The sequence below is a fragment of the Octopus sinensis genome, linkage group LG27 (genome assembly GCF_006345805.1).
Source record: "Octopus sinensis linkage group LG27, ASM634580v1, whole genome shotgun sequence".
Classification (NCBI taxonomy): Eukaryota; Metazoa; Mollusca; class Cephalopoda; order Octopoda; family Octopodidae; genus Octopus; species Octopus sinensis.
Window position 1 is genome coordinate 5,437,131 of NC_043023.1, and position 17,356 is coordinate 5,454,486.

General features: G+C 40.9%; 1 protein-coding gene across 1 annotated transcript in view; it reads left to right on the forward strand.

The window, feature by feature from the left end:
- LOC115225355 (kinesin-related protein 12) overlaps positions 1–16,940 on the forward strand; it is a 28,489-nt gene extending 11,549 nt beyond the window's left edge. Inside the window, exons 2-3 of the mRNA XM_029796305.2 lie at positions 8,398–10,193; positions 16,661–16,940. Of these exons, the coding sequence (XP_029652165.1) occupies positions 8,581–10,193; positions 16,661–16,826 (1,779 nt within the window). The 5' untranslated portion in view covers positions 8,398–8,580 and the 3' untranslated portion in view covers positions 16,827–16,940. The remainder of the gene's footprint in view (positions 1–8,397; positions 10,194–16,660) is intronic.
- The last annotated feature ends 416 nt before the right edge of the window (positions 16,941–17,356 follow it).

Consider the following 17,356-nt stretch of genomic DNA (forward strand, 5'->3'; position numbering starts at 1 on the left):
TAATTCCTCTCCAGTCTACAAATGTCCTCTGCAGTCTTGGCCCACGTCTCACTACCATGTAATTGAGCTGTTTTCACACAGGCATCATACAATGTGACCACGTGTGTACCGTTGGTGATTTTTTTCCCCCGTCTTGGATCTTTCCTTTTTCTTCTGACGAAAAGCTCCGCTCGAAACGTTAAACCCTCCTTCTTCCCTTCCTTCCTGAGCGTCCAATAATACTATACTTGTTCCACGTCCTTGCATTGTTGTGTGTTCTCTGTGTTTTCATGTTTGGATTAACTTTATATATATATATATATATATATATGTGTGTGTGTGTGTGTACATAAATATGTACACAAACACACGCACACACACAAAGAGCAAAGTAGTTTGAAGAAATTTTATTTAACAATAAAAAAATTCTGTCACAACAAATTGTTTCATAACTATATATTCTAGATGTTTTATAAAATGATACATTAAGGAGTTTCTTAAGTACTACTGGATTACTTGAATCCATATATTGTGACTTAAATGTTTGTGTATATATATATGTGTGTGTGTTTATTTATATACATATATTCTTTTACTTGTTTCAGTCATTTGACTGCAGCCATGCTGGAGCACCACCTTAAGGGGCTTTTAGTCGAAGAAATTGACCCCAGAACTTATTCCTAGTATTTATTTTATTGGTCTCTTTTGCCAAACTGTTAAGTTATGGTGATGTAAAGACATGAACATCGGTTGTAAAGTGATAGTGGGGAACAAACACAGACGCATACATGCACACACACACACACACACACACACATACACACACACACATACACTCACACACATACACACACACATACAACAGGCGAGTGCCGCCTGACTGGCTTCCGTACTGGTGGCACATAAAATGCACCATCGGAATGTGATCAATGCCAGTGCCCCTTGACTGGTTCCCATGCTAGTGACATATATATACATATATATATATATATATATATATATATAATGATATATTAAGTGCAAATACCAATGGACCAGCACAGGATCGGTTTAGGAAGGACATTATCCAATTGATGAAAACTTTCGGTCTTAGCATAAGTACAAATACCAACCTAACAGTTGTCAATTTCCTTTAGATCTAAATAAGAATATTTACAAACCTTATAGGAAGCCCAATGATAGACTTAGTTATATTAATGTGGGTTCCTGCCATTCCCCCATAGTGTTTAAAAATTTAGTTAAAAACATTAGCAAAAGAATTTCTAGCCTTTCCTCCGATAAAGACATTTTTTTGTAGTGTTGTCCCAGTATATAATAAGGCTCTAAAAGATAGTGGAATTAGTGAGGAAATAACCTATACACCTGCCACTAATCCAATAATAAAGAAAAGGAAACACAGGCATAGGAAAACTATCTGTTTCACACACCCCTACTCACCCAAAGTGACCTTTGATATAGGCAAGTATTTCTTAGCACTGATAGACATTTTCCAGTCAACCACACTTACAGAAAGTAGACGTAACTTAAAAATCAGTTTTAAAAACATAATTGCATACAGCACACCATACAAAACCAGCTGTTCATGCAGGGATAAAAATTTATGCCCACCGAATGGAGCTTGCATGTCCGAGACCATAATTTATGAAGCCAGCGTGGACTCTATATCCACTAAGGACACGGTTTCGATGAAGAAATACATGGGCCTTACAGAAGGTAATTTCAAGGCCAGGTTCAATAATAACACCTTGAGCTTCAGGCACTGGGATAAAAGGAAAACAACCCAATTATCCAGTCATATATGGTCCTTAAAAGATAAAGGTGTTAGTTACAACATCCAACGGCATCATCATCATTTAGCATCCGTTTTCCATGCTAGCATGGGTTGGACGGTTCAACTGGGGTCTGGGAAGCCAGAAGGCTGCACCAGGCTCCAGTCTGATCTGACAGTGTTTCTACAGCTGGATGCCCTTCCTAACACCAACCACTCCATGAATGTAGTGGGTGCTTTTTATGTGCCACCAGCATAGGTATCACAACTACAATTTCCATTTGATATTTATTTTGATGTTGATGTACTTGACTCAATAGGTCTACTCAAGCACAGCAGATCACCCTATGATCCAAGGTAAGCACAGCAGGCCATCCTGCGATCCAAGGTACTTTGGATGAACTGGGGCTGCTATGTGAAGCTGGTGCAGGAAACAGCCATGAACTCACGTTATTTGTCAGGTCTTCGCAGTCACAGCACATTTCCAGAGGTCTCGGTTTTTTGTTATTGCCTCTGTGAGGCCCAACATATGAAGGTCATGCTTGACCACCTGATCCCGTGTCTTCCTGGGTCTACCTCTACTTCCTTCAACTGTTGGGGGTGGCACTTCTTCACACAGCTATCCTCATTCATCCGTTGTACAAACATCTCTCTTGCACGCCACATTTGATGCTTCTTATGTCCAGTATTTCTCTCAGGACACATACACTCTGTTGTGAGTGCACACTGACATTACACATCCAGCAGATCATGCTAGCTTCATTTCTTTCAAGCCTACGCATGTCCTCTGCAGTCACAGCTCATATTTCACTGCCGTGAAGCATGACAGTTCACACACATGCATCATACAATCTACCTTTCACTCTGAACGAGAGACCCTTTGTCGCCAGTAGGGGAAGAAGCTTCCTAAACTTCACCCAGGCTATTCTTATTCTAGTGGTGACACTCTCTGAGCATCCACCTCCACTGCTAACTTGGTCACATAGGTAGCAGAAACTATCAACTACTGATATATATATATATATATATATATATATATATATATATATATATAAGATACACATATATATACACACATATATATATATATATAGACACACATATATACACATATATATATATATATATATATATAGACACACATATATACATATATATATACACACATATATACACATATATATATACACACACACACACACACACATATATATATATACATATATATAAAGAAGCATTGGTTATAGAACAAACCTTAAATTTGGGTCAATGACTTTACATACAACACCATCCCCCAAAACATTTAATCATATATTTAAATCACCATAGTTTTCAAACACATAAAAAATAACACACATTCATAAAATCACAGAAGGTAGAAATATATTCAAATAAAATACAAACAGAACAGCCAATCAAAGAGTTAAATATACTCGACTAAAAATTCATAAACTACCAAAAGACCTATAGACAAATATTAAATAAAGATAGAAATATAATACGATATAATAAATCTACACTGACTAAAAAAGGATGTTTCATCAGCCTCTTTCGTTTACGGAATTTCCTATCAAAATTCCCCAGCATCTTATTTCTTGACCTGATGTAAGTGGAAGAAATTATGTCCTTTCTTTCATAGTGACACCATCACCACCACTGCCACCATTTCTGTCACCACCATCAACATCATCATTACCACCACCACCATCACCATGACACAAGTGATGGAAATGACATGGTGGTTGTGGTTGTCCTACTTTTCAGCTTTCAGTGTTTGGTGTTGTTGATGGTGGCAATTAGTGGTTTTGTTGGTGTTGGTGGCGGGGCTGCAAATGGCTGCGCTACGATTGTTGATACTGATAATGTTTACGGTGTTGATACAATGGGCGAAATACTTTGCGGTATTTCGGCTGCCATTACGTTCTGAGTTCAAATTCCGCCAAGGTCGACTTTGCCTTTCATCCTTTCGGGGTCGATAAATTAAGTACCAGTTATGCACTGGGGTCGATGTAATCGACTTAATCCCTTTGTCTGTCCTTGTTTGTCCCCTCTGTATTTAGTCCCTTGTGGGTAGTAAAGAAATAGATAGTGAAGGCAAATGGCTTGGTGGTTAGGGTATTCGGCCCACGATCATAAGATCGTCAGTTCAATTCCCAGCAATTCATTATTTCCTTCAGCAAGACACTTTATTCCATGTTCCTCCAGACCACTCAGCTGGCAGAAATGGGCACTACCTGTATCTCAAAGGCCCACCTTTGTCACATTCTATGTCACACTGAATCTCCCTGAGATCTAAGTTAAAAATACATGTGTCTGTGGAATACTCAACCACTTGCACATAAATTTCACCAGCAGGTTGTTCTATTGATCACGTCAACTGTAACTCCTTTTGTCATAACGGATGGAATGCCAGTTTTTAGTGAAAGCACTGGGCTTAAAATAAGAAGTACGGCAGTTGATTTGCTCGACTAAAATGCTTTCAGGCAAAGCCCCAGCATAGCCAAAAGTCTGTGCCTGGTATAATGATTTTTTTTCTTTTAGAAAGTTCCAGGTGCAGATGTATCTGGTTGGTAAGAAGCTCACTTCCTAATCATGTGGTTCTTGGTTCAGTCCCACTGTATGGCACCTTGGGAAAAGTGTCTTCTATTATAGCCTCGGGCCAAGCAAAGTTTTGTGAGTGGATTTGATAGATAGAAAGTGAAAGTAGCCTGTCGTCCCCGCTTTCTTTTGGACACATAAGAAGCATAGTGCTATCACAGGAAGGTTAATGGAGAAAATAGCCTTTTTGTGTGGCAAATGTGTGGGTACAATAAGCATTAAAAAGTGGGGGATCATTAGAAATAGTAGATGGCTTCTGTTATCTAGGGGAGCAAGTTAGTAGTGGAGGAGCAAGTTCTAAATGTGTAACTGCTAGAATAAAAACAGGTTGATCAAAGTACAGAGAGCTCCTACCTTTGTTGGTAACTAAGGGCCTTAGTTAAGGCCTTAGTTACCAACAAAGGTAGGAGCTCTCTGTACTTGAGGGTGTGGATTAGGGGAAGTGACAGGATGTTGTCTGTTTTAGACACAGCAAATGATTTTAGCTCAAAAGAGGGCATAGGATTGGTTAAAATTCGAAAAATTAAACAACGTTAAACTTACAAATTACAATTTTCTCAAGAAAGCCAAGAGAAAAAAATGTTTTATTTTGACACATTCTACCAGTATACGAAGTTTAAAAGTTAACTAGAAATTGTGTTGAAAACTGCCATTCAAAAGGAAAAGATCCAAATTTCCACTTATTTCTTATTTCTATTTTTAAATTTTCGTTGCGTCTTGCAACCTTTTCAGTAGTCTTGATTCTGTCCGTTATTTGGTAAAAGATAAATCGTTTTTAATGCTTTCAGGAGGGAGAAAAACATTCTAATTCGATTGTGCAACGTAGTTTAATTTCTCGTCTTCTTTATTCTCGTTAACCAACCTTAAAACAATTGAAATAACTGAAGGTTGAGATAAACAGGAAATTGGGTGTGTGTGTGTGTTTGGATTTCTCTCTCTCTCTTTTTCTATCTATATCTGTCTTCTGTGTAGTCTTATCTGTTGTGCTTTCCCACTGCGGTTGTGTGTGTGTTTGGGTTTCTCTCTCTTTCTTTGTGTGAATTTGTATGTGTGTTTTCTCTCTGTGTTGGTGTGTGTGTGTGCGCGCGGTTTTTTTTTCTTGTGTGTGATTATTCATGTCTGTGTATACAAGACGTATATGTAGGAATGTCTATAACTATTGTACACACACACTCTCTCTCTCTCTCTCTCTCTCTCTTCTCTCTATCTCTCCCTATCTATCTCTCTGGGAAATTCCCAGTAAACTGACCTAGTGCTAAATAATTCGGCTTTTGTTTTGATGGTAGTTTTGTAACAGATGGTGGTTGTTGCTCATGTGATTTTGGTTGCTGTTAGTCGTGGTGGAAATATAATAGGAGTGGTGGTGATGTGACCTGTTTGCTTGTCTCTCCTTTTCTTCTAAGATGTGTGTATGTGTGGAGGCACATGGCCTAGTGGTTAGAGCAGCGGACTCGCGGTCAAGGGATCGCGGGTTCGAATCTCAGACCGGGCGATGTGTGTGTTTATGAGTGAAATACCTAAGCTCCATGCGGCTCCAACAGAAGGTAATGGCGAACTTCTGCTGACTCTTTCGCCACAACTGGCTGTAATAAGAAGCTTGCTTCCTAATTACATGGTTCCGAGTTCAGTCCCACTGCGTGACACCTTGGACCAGTGTCTTCTACTATAGCCTCGAGCTAACCAAAGCCTTGTGAGTGGATTTGGTAGACGAAAACTGAAAGAAGCCCGTCGTATATATATATATATATAATATATATATATATATATATTATATATATATATATATATATATCATGAAGTATATTTGCCACTTAAATGTGGCTAACCCTAAGGGTGGATGCTACAGTAGCTTGTAGCCCCAGGAGGACACCTCCTCCAGCTGGTTATTGACACACTTTCTGTGCCCTATCAGTATGTAACGGCAAAAAGTGGATTTGTAAACAATATTATTGACGATGTAGGAGTCAGCTAGTAGCAATACTGATGTATGTATATATGTATGTATGCGTGTATGTGTGTATGTATGCGTGTATGTGTGTATGTATATATGTATATGTGTGTGTGTGTGTTTGTATCTGTTTGTCACCCCCACCACCACTTGACAACCGATGGTGGTGTGTTTACGTCCCCGTAACTTAGCGGTTCGGCAAAAGAGAACCGATAGAATAAGTACTCGGCTTACAAAGAATAAGCCCTGGGGTCGATTTGCTCCAGCATGGCCACAGTCAAATGATTGAAACAGGTAATGCCATATATATGTGTGTGTGTGTGTGTGTGTACGTATGTATATACAAATATATGTGTGTGCGTATATATAATAGTAGGCGTATGTTTTGTAATGGTTTATCTGTAGTGCTGGTGGTGGTGGTGGTGGTGGTGGTTGGAAGTCACTGAACTAAAATGTCAAACGCCCACCAACACGTTTCTACAATTGGTGTCATAGTCATGTCTGTGGCAACGACAATTATGGCTTATGACAATGGACAACTGAGTGTAAATCCCAAATCTGTAGACATTTGTGGGAAATCCCCAAGACGTGGGTGTTTAGGCTATGATTACACTTATTGATGTTGTTGCTATACACACCTACACACACACGTAACCACGTGTCTACACACGTTACGCCATGTCTTCCTCCCTCTTTCTCTCTTCCCCCCCTTTTTCGGATATATGATTCACTGACGATATATATATACGGCGCAATGGCCCAGTGGTTAGGGCAGCGGACTCGCTGCTATAGGATCGCGGTTTCGATTCCCAGACCGGGCGTTGTGAGTGTTTATTGAGCGAAAACACCTTAAAAAAAAACTCCACGAGGGTGATGATCCCTGCTGTACTCTTTCACCACTCTTTCTCCCACTCTTTCCTCTGTTGGCCTGCTCGCTTAGCCAGCGGGGTGGCGTCATTCGAAGGTTAAAACAATGCGAACGCATTGTGACCAGCGATGTGTAACAACATCTGATGGACTGGTCGGTCACGTAATCACGTAATATATATATATAATATATATATATATATATATATATATATATATATATATATCAACAATTGAGGGTAAAATTAATTAATTAATCAATTTCACAAGTGTTCAGTATGTAAAAGGACCATTTAAGGCGAATTCAAAATATTACATTATATAATAGGGCTTAGTAAAATAAATTACTTTGCCACATACTGAACTTAGTAGAAATAGCAGCCAAAAAAAAAATTTTCTTAGCATTTCTACTACTTAAAGAAAATTTCTCTCAGATAATGTTTACTCTAGACAGCTCACGAAGGTTTGGGGGTAAATACAGAAAAATATCACAAGTACATAGATCGTTTGAGTACGTCAACGTTTCAAGATTAGCCAAATAAAATCAGCATTTCTTTCGTCAGCTCAAAATTTCTTAATTTGGATTTGGGAACACTAAAAAGAAGGAACTTACCTATCAGCGAACTTGTCGCTTCAGATGAACCACTCCAACTAAACAGGTGTCAACAAATTCAAAATGCGCAGGCGTGTAAAATTCTGCACTCCCCATTCCACCCACGTGGTCTATCTAGCAAACATTATATTTTAACCGCGAGAACCGAGGCAGTATGACCAAGAGAAATGAATTATAATATCAACAATTGAGGGTAAAATTAATTAATTAATCAATTTCACCAAGTGTTCAGTATGTAAAAGGACCATTTAAGGCGTATATATATATATATATATATATTATACTCTTACTCTTTTACTCTTTTACTTGTTTCAGTCATTTGACTGTGGCCATGTTGGAGCACTGCCTTTAGTCGAGCAAATCAACCCCAGGACTCATTCTTTATAAGCCCAGTACTTATTCTATCGGTCACTTTTGCCGAACCGCTAAGTTACGGCGACGTAAACACACCAGATTCGGTTGTCAAGCGATGTTGGGGGGACTAACACAGACACACACACACACATACATACATATACATTTACAGAATAATTTATTATACACTAAAATAAATATATTCATCTCTTACTTGCTCTCTTTCTTTATATCTTATATATATCTTCTTTTTTCTTTTTTTTTTTGTAGGTTCTCCAGAATTTTGAAGAGGAATCAAATTTGGTAGCAAATCATTTTGTTGGCCATTTGAAGGACCTTCCAGGTGACAAGTCCACCTCTCAGCACATACCTGTCCCCTGGTATGTGTGTGTAGTTGTGCCATTTTGGTAGACTCAACAGAGAACAGCCAGGGGTAGGACAGCTCTCTGAAGGATGGTGAATGTAATACCTTGTGTTGAAGCACATCAAGGAAACGAGAATGAAGTGGTGATTAGTGTTCAGGGTAGAGTGGGTATTAGGCTTCATGGTACAGTGATCAGCGAGGAGGTAAGCATAGGGGACAGGCAGAGCGTGGACAACAACAATGGAGTCAACTATGCTGGAGGGTCTGATATTTGGAACCGAGGTGTAATGGACAGCGTAGAGTTAGGTTCCAGGGTGCAAAATGTTGTAAATGATGAAGAGGAAATGATAGAAAGTGTGAGGATGGATGCTGGGGTGGAAAATCTCACTGAAGAAAGGGGTAACCAGGTAGATACTGAGGGCGTGATGAGGGACAGTGATCGGGTGGATGCTGAGGATGAGACGAAGGAGAGAGATCGGGTGGATGCTGAGGGTGTGACAAAGGAGAGAGATCAGGTGGATGCTGAGGGTGTGACAAAGGAGAGAGATCGGGTGGATGCTGAGGGTGTGACAAAAGAGAGAGATCGGGTAAATGCTGAGGGTGTGACAAAGGAGAGAGATCGGGTGGATGCTGAGGGTGTGACAAAGGAGAGAGATCGAGTGGATGCTGAGGGTGTGACGAAGGAGAGAGATCGGGTGGATGCTGTGGGTGTGACGAAGGAGAGAGATCGGGTGGATGCTGAGGGTGTGACAAAGGAGAGAGATCGGGTGGATGCTGAGGGTGTGACGAAGGAGAGAGATCGGGTGGATGCTGTGGGCGTGACGAAGGAGAGAGATCGGGTGGATGCTGAGGGTGTGACAAAGGAGAGAGATCGGGTGGATGCTGAGGGTGTGACAAAGGAGAGAGATCGGGTGGATGCTGAGGGTGTGACGAAGGAGAGAGATCGGGTGGATGCTGTGGGTGTGACGAAGGAGAGAGATCGGGTGGATGCTGTGGGTGTGACGAAGGAGAGAGATCGGGTGGATGCTGAGGGTGTGACGAAGGAGAGAGATCGGGTGGATAGTGAAGTGGTAAGCAAAGGGAGAGGCCCTGGGGACACAAATGGTGTGAGTGCCAAAGTATTAGCTGAACAAAACAGCATAATGGAACAAAAAGCCTCAAACTATGGCAACAACAATTGTGGCAGCCATAATCATCTCCAACACTATCAGAGTATGGATGAGACGGGGTTATCAAACTACAGAAGACATTTATCTAGTGTGACCCCACACACTCCAACTCGTCTCACACTCTTCTACAAGCCATCAATGCTTTCAACCTCGGTGATTAAATACTTTCCGAAGGACGTGATAGTCCGTGCGAAAGGCGAACATGTGTCTTTTGGACGGAGACTCGATTCTGACGTCCAGCTCAATGACGATTGTATGTCGAGGAACTATGCTGTTCTGTGGTTGCCCGTCAACAACTGTGGCACGTTTAAACTGCGCAATATCAGCTCATCCAAGGAAGTGGTTGTCAATGATGTCATTCTCTACCCTAATTGCAAAAGTGAGATTATCTTCACCAGCGATAGTAAAATAATGCTTGATAACATTGAACTAACAGCAATGGTGAGAGAAGGAAGCCCTTCGTCAACACATTATGAAGTGAAGGTTGAACCTAAAATCTCTCGGAGTACTTCGTTGCAGCAAGAACCAACTTGGTGAGTTGTTTTAATGGTTTTAACCCTTTCGTGATCAACCCGGCTGAAACCGGTCTGGCTCTGAGTTCAAATGTCTTGTTTCCATAAGTTTTGATTTAAAACCTTCCACCAAATCTTAGTCACAATTTATGTTCCTAACACTAGATTAATGATAACCAAATTATTTTAGATTCAAAATTAATTGAAAGAAACACAGAGCATCTCAAAATAAATACAGTAACGCATAGGCGCAGGAGTGGCTGCGTGGTAAGTAGCTTGCTAACCAACTACATGGTTCCGGGTTCAGTCCCACTGCGTGACATCTTGGGCAAGTGTCTTCTGCTATAGCCCCGGGCCGACCAATGCCTTGTGAGTGGATTTGGTAGACGGAAACTGAAAGAAGCCTGTCGTATATATATATATATATATATATATATATATATATATATATGTATATGTGTGTTTATGTATGTGTGTCTGTGTTTGTCCCCCTAGCATTGCTTGACAGCTGATGCTGGTGTGTTTACATCCCCGTCACTTAGCGGTTCTGCAAAAGAGACCGATAGAATAAGTACTGGGCTTACAAAGAATAAGTCCTGGGGTCGATTTGCTCGACTAAAGGCGGTGCTCCAGCATGGCCGCAGTCAAATGACTGAAACAAATAAAAGAGTAAAGAGAAAGAGTAACGAAAAGGTTAGTGAGTTTTAAATGCTTTGAAAATGAAAAAAAGAATTCAAAACTATTTTTTAAAAAACTGTAAATTGAAAAGAGGAACTGATAGGGTCAGGAGTGGCTGTGTGGTAAGAAGCTTGCTTCTCAACCACATGGTTCCAGGTTCAGTCCCACTGTGTGGCACCTTGAGCAAGTGTTTTCTGCTATAGCCACAGGCTAGCCAAAGCCTTGTGAGTGGGTTTGGTTGATGAAAACTGAAAGAAGCCCATATACACACACACACATATACATATGATGGACTCTTCTGTCGTTAGGTAACGTATGAAGGTTTGACAATTTCTTACCAAACAACCACACAGACGATTTGTTTATAGTGATCAAATGTTTGTGTAGACATAAGCTCCTTCAAACTGACATTACCTGTACAGGTGCAACTGGGTGACACATGTCAGATGTCCAAATGATCGCAGAGTAACGTGAAATGAAATGCTTTGTTCAAGAACACAACGCAACGCCCGGTCTGGGTATCGAACCCACAATCTCACAATCATGAGTGCAGTGCCCTAACCACTAAGCCATGCACCTTCACAAAATAATTGGCACTCTGTTGCTTACAAAGATTGAGGGTTTTAGTTGATCTGATCAACAAAACAGCTTGCTCTTAAGGTTAACGTGCAAGTGGCTGAGTACTCCACAGACACACATACCCCTTCACATATTTCTTGGGGAGAAATACAGGTACTACTCATTTTTGCCAGCTGAGTGGACTGGTGCACTGAGAAATAAAGAGTCTTGTTCAAGGACTCAATGCGCCACTGGTACTTGAACCCTAACCACTAAGCCTTCATTATACACATACATACAGTCACGACTATTGAAAAGGTTGGAAGACGCAACAAGAATTTCTTTCCCCAGACACAACCAAATATGCTTCAACACATCAACTCACATAAAGAATCTTGCAAACCAAATCCAAAAATGAAATATATATATATATATCATCATCATCATCGTTTAACGTTCGTTTTCCATGCGAGCATGGGTTGGACGGTGCAACTGGGATCTGGGAAGCCAGGAGGCTGCACCAGGCTCCAGTCTGATCTGGCAGTGTTTCTACAGCTGGATGCCCTCCCTAGTGCCAACCACTCCGTGAGTGTAGTGGGTACTTTTTACATGCCACCGGCACAGGGGCCAGAGGAGGCTGGCAAACGGCCACAGTTGGTTGGTTCTTTTTACATGTCACCGACATGGACTCCAGTCAGGTGGCACTGGCATCAGCCACATTTGGATGGTGTTTTTACGTGCCACCGGCACAGATATCTTAACTACAATTTCCATTTGATTATTATTTTGATGTTGGTGTTGATGTACTTGACTGAATAGGTCTCCCCAAGCACAGCAGGTCACCCTACGAACCAAGGTTAGCACAGCAGGCCGTCCTGTGAGCCATGAACTCACTTCATTTGTTGGGTCTTCGAAGTCACAGCATATCTCCAGAGGTCTCAGTCTTTTGTCATTGCCTCTGTGAGACCCAACATATGAAGGTCATGCTTGACCACCTCATCCCATATCTTCCTGGGTCAACCTCTACCCCGGATTCCCATGAAAAATATATATATATACTGCCTATATGTTGGTTTCCAATTTTAGCACAAGGCCAACAAGTTTGGGGGAGGAGGTAAGTCGATGACATCAACCCCAGTGCGTAACTGGTACTTATTTTATTGACCCCAATTGGATGAAAGGCAAAGTCAATCTCAGCATAAATTGAACTCAGAACACAAAGACAGATGAAGTACCACTAAGCATTTTGCCCGGTGTGCTAACGATTCTGCCCGGTCACCACCTTAATAATATTGATATTCCTTTGTACTAAAGGCATGAGGCCTGAAGTTTGTGAGGAGGGGACTAGGACTAGTCAGCTACATTGACCTCCCCCCAAAAGGATGAAAGGCAAAGTTGACCTCAGCACAACCACATGGTTCCAGGTTCAGTCCCAAAGCGTGGCACCTTGGGCAAGTGTCTTCTACCATAGCCTCGGGCTGACCAAAGCCTTGTGAGTGAATTTGGTTGATGGAAACTGAAAGAAGCCCATCATATATATGTACATATATATATATGTGTGTGTGTGTTTGTGTTTGTGTGTCTGTGTTTGTCCCCCTAGCATTGCTTGACAACCGATGCTGGTGTGTTTATATCCCTGTTACTTAGCGGTTTGGCAAAAGAGACCGATAGAATAAGTGCTGGGCTTACAAAAGAATAAGTCCCGGGGTCGAGTTGCTCGATTAAAGGCGGTGCTCCAGCATGGCCGCAGTCAAATGACTGAAACAAGTAAAAGAGAGAGAGTATAGAAGAAATGCCACTTGGCATTTCACCCGGCACGCTAACAATTCTGCCAGCTCACCACCTTAATAATAATAATAATAATAATAATAAAATAATAATAATAATAATCTTTTGTGCTATAGGCACAAGGCCTGAAATTCGGGGGAGGGGGATAGTCAATTACATTGACCCCCACCCCCTAATATTCAAATGGTACTTATTTTATCGTGGTGGCACATGGCCTAGTGGTTAGAGCAGTGGACACATGGTCGAGGGATCGTGGGTTCAAATCTCAGAAACACCTAAGCTCCATGCGGCTCCGGCAGAAGGTAATGGCAAACTTCTGCTGATTCTTTCGCCACAACTTTCTCTCACTCTTTCCTCCTGCATCTTGCAGCTCACCTGTGATGGACCGGTGTCCCGTCCAGGTGGGGAACCTATATGCCAAGGAAACCTGGAAAACTGGCCCTTATGAGCCAGGCATGACTCGAGAAGGAACAAACAAACTTATTTTATCGGCCCTGGAAAGATGAAAGGCAAAGTCGACCTCAGCAGAATTTGAACTCAGAACGTAGAGACAGATGAAATACCACTAAGCACTTTTCCCAGTGTGCTAACGATTCTTATTTCTTTACTACCCACAAGGGGCTAAACATAGAGGGAACAAACAAGGACAGGCAAAGGGATTAAGTCGATTAGATCGAACCCAGTGCATAACTGGTACTTAATTTATTGACCCCAAAAGGATGAAAAGCAAAGTCGACCTCGGCGGAATTTGAACTCAGAATGTTAACGGCAGACAAAATACCACAAAGCATTTCACCCAGCGTGCTAACGTCTCTGCCAGCTCGCCGCCTTTGCAGTTCATACATATTCCATTGTGCAAAACTACTTTGCAAACAAACAACACGGAACTTGTCAAAGCTGGTGAATTTAACCCGGACTTGGATACACATCCAGAAGTATGAGGCCTGTCGTAAATTCTGCAATGCACCAATCACCGCCTGAAATTTTGTAAAACAATTTTCTAAAAGTACTTTAGTGATCTATCTCTTACCAATGAATTAAACGTGCTTGATATATACGCTTCCTTCTCAACAGGAACCGAGATAAGCAGTGATTATGAATATAAAGTGTTTCACTTGGTGGACAATTGGTGTAACACTTGTCGTAGATTAAAGGTTGTTGACATTAAGATAAGCGGTCCTTGTATTCATTGGCTGGAAATATGCTGGAGTACTACATGACTCGTAACCATCATTATTGGTGCCAGTTGACAGCTTTATCTCATATCCAAGAATGTAATTTCTCTGGTTTTTTTTGTTTCAGTCATTTTTTTACTTGTTTCAGTCATTTGATTGCGGCCATGCTGGAGCACCGCCTTTAGTCAAGCAAATCGACCCCAGGACTAATTCTTTGTAAGCCTGGTACTTATTCTATCGGTCTCTTTTGCCGAACTGCTAAGTTACGGGGACGTAAACACACCAGCATCGGTTGTCAAGCGATGCTGGGGGGGACAAACACAGATACACACACACACATACATACATACATACATATATATACATATATATATATATATATATATATATATATATATATATATATATACATATATATATTCTGGATCTTCCTTCACCTATGTTTCCGACGAAGAGCTCCGCTCTAAACGTTAAACCCACCTTCTATCCTGAGCATCCAATAATACTATATTTGTTCCACGTCATATGTATGTGTATATATATATAATAATAATGAAATAATAATAATGAAATTATTGTATATAGTGCTCAGGTGCACCACAACTTGTCAGAAAGTGCGTATAAAGCATATGCAGTAATGTACAAACGTCTGGAAAGCGAACAATGCATGAGTCAGATACATGCTTGCGTCTGTATGGAGGGGAGAAAATCAGGTGTAGTGTTAGCGAATCTCAGGAAGCATGGAAGTTTTGAAGGATGCAGTGCTCTGACAACTAACAACTGATGTCGGCAGTTTGTTCCATGCTTCATATATATATATATATACATATACACATATATACGACAGGCTTCTTTCAGTTTCCGTCTGCCAAATCCACTCACAAAGATTTTGTCAGCCCGAAGCTATAATAGAAGACACTTGCCCAAGTTGACACGCAGTGGGACTGAACCCGGAATCTTGTGGTTCGTAAGCAAGCTACTTACCACACAGCCACTCTGTTTTTTTTTATGGTTAGGTTCTGACCTGAGTCACAGCAACAAAGTCCGTCTGCCACACCTCTCTCTCCAACACAATTGTTTCGGTGTCCTGGATACATTCCAGGCCAATGTCTACAATCAAGTTGTCAATGTCTGACAACATTTTCCCCTTCTTACACCACCATGAAGTTGGTTCCATAAAAGTAATTTGGATGCAGGAGTGGCAGTGTGGTAAGTAGCTTGCTTATGCACCACATGGTTCCGGGTTCAGTCCCACTGTGTGGCATCTTGGGCAAGTGTCTTCTGCTATAGCCTCGGGCCACCCAAAGCCTTGTGAATGGATTTGGTAGACGGAAACTGAAAGAAGCCTATCGTATGTATGTATATGTATATATATGTGTGTGTGTCTGTGTTTGACATTGCTTGACAACCGATGGTCGTGTGTTTACGTCCCCGTAACTTAGCGGTTCGGCAAAAGAGACTGATAGAATAAGTACTAGGCTTACAAATATATATATGTATGTATATATATATATATAAAATACAAAATGGGACAAGAACGCAAAACATCCAGATAGATGATACAAAGAAAAAAAGGACGTGTCATTCTCTCCCTGTTTATTTCTGTGTTCCTTTCTGTCAAAGAGCACAGGCTCAAAACATAAAAGACTTTCTCACTTCCCAAACGTTAAACTAATACATCTGTTTGTTGTTTACACCACCTGTCTTCATCTTTTGTTTTTTTGTAAATTCTCACTATATATATAATGAGAGAGATGAAAGTTGGAATCTATGAGAATAGTTATTGATCACTACAGAATCCCACCTGCAAGGGATTGATGCTTGATGGGTTGAAATAATTATTTTAAAAAAATGTTCTTTTTCAAGCCATGCCAGGCTCATAAGGGCCGGTCTCCTGGTTTCAGTGGCGTAGAAATTCCCCACCTGGACGAAATGCCGGTCCATCGCAGTGTTACTCATTTTTGCCAGCTGAGTGGACTGGAGCAACGTGAAATGAAGTGTTTTGCTCAAGAACACAACGCGTCGCCCGGTCCAGGAATTGAAACCACAACCTTATGATCATGAGTTCAACACCCTAACCACTAAGCCACGTGCCTCCACTGAAACAATTCTAGTGATCAATAAAGATTCTTGTATCTTCCATCTTCTGTCTCTCTCATTAACCAAATATGTATACGTGGCTTTATTTGTGTGTGTGTTTAGGCAAGAGAGAGAACGTGTGTGTGTGTGTGTGTGTGTGTTTATTTATACATATGTGTATATTTATGTGTATGTATATGCTTCTTGCAGGATGGCCAGTAGTCGGAATGTTGGCGCCACAGCTCACCAGACTGAACACGTTCTCTCCTCACACCGAAGAAACTTGTATGCCCATTCCAGATTTCTCAGTTCCGGACCAGTCGAACATAGCCTCTCCAATGATGTCTCCAGAAATCTCCTCCCGGAGGAAAACTGAATATTTATGGGGGAAAAAATCTAAAATCCTGTTTATTCTGGAAGAGACTCTAAGATGCATACAGACATCTTTGATATTCACAAAATAAAGGGACTTCAGTGGGTTATATATATATATATATATTTTTTTTTTTTAAAGAAACCCTCTCATAGACTTGTCCTCATCTGGGCAAAAAAGGACACGTGTGCATGTGTATATGACTATATCAGTGTGTGAGTATATGAATATGTGTTCATGCACATATGTGCGTAAATGCTTAAAGTTTTGTGAATGGATTTGGGAGACAGAAACTGAAAGAAGCCTGTCATATGTGTGTGTGTGTGTGTCTTTGGGTTTTGTCCCACCCCCATCACCGCTTGACAACCAGTGTTGGTGTGTTTACAACCCTATAACTTAACACTTTGGAAAAAGAAACTGATGGAATAAGTACTAAACTTAAATTAAGTTCTGGGGTCAATTTGTTTGGCTAAAACCCTTCAAGGCAGTGCTTCAGCATGGCCACAGTCAAATGACTGAAACAAGTAAAAGAA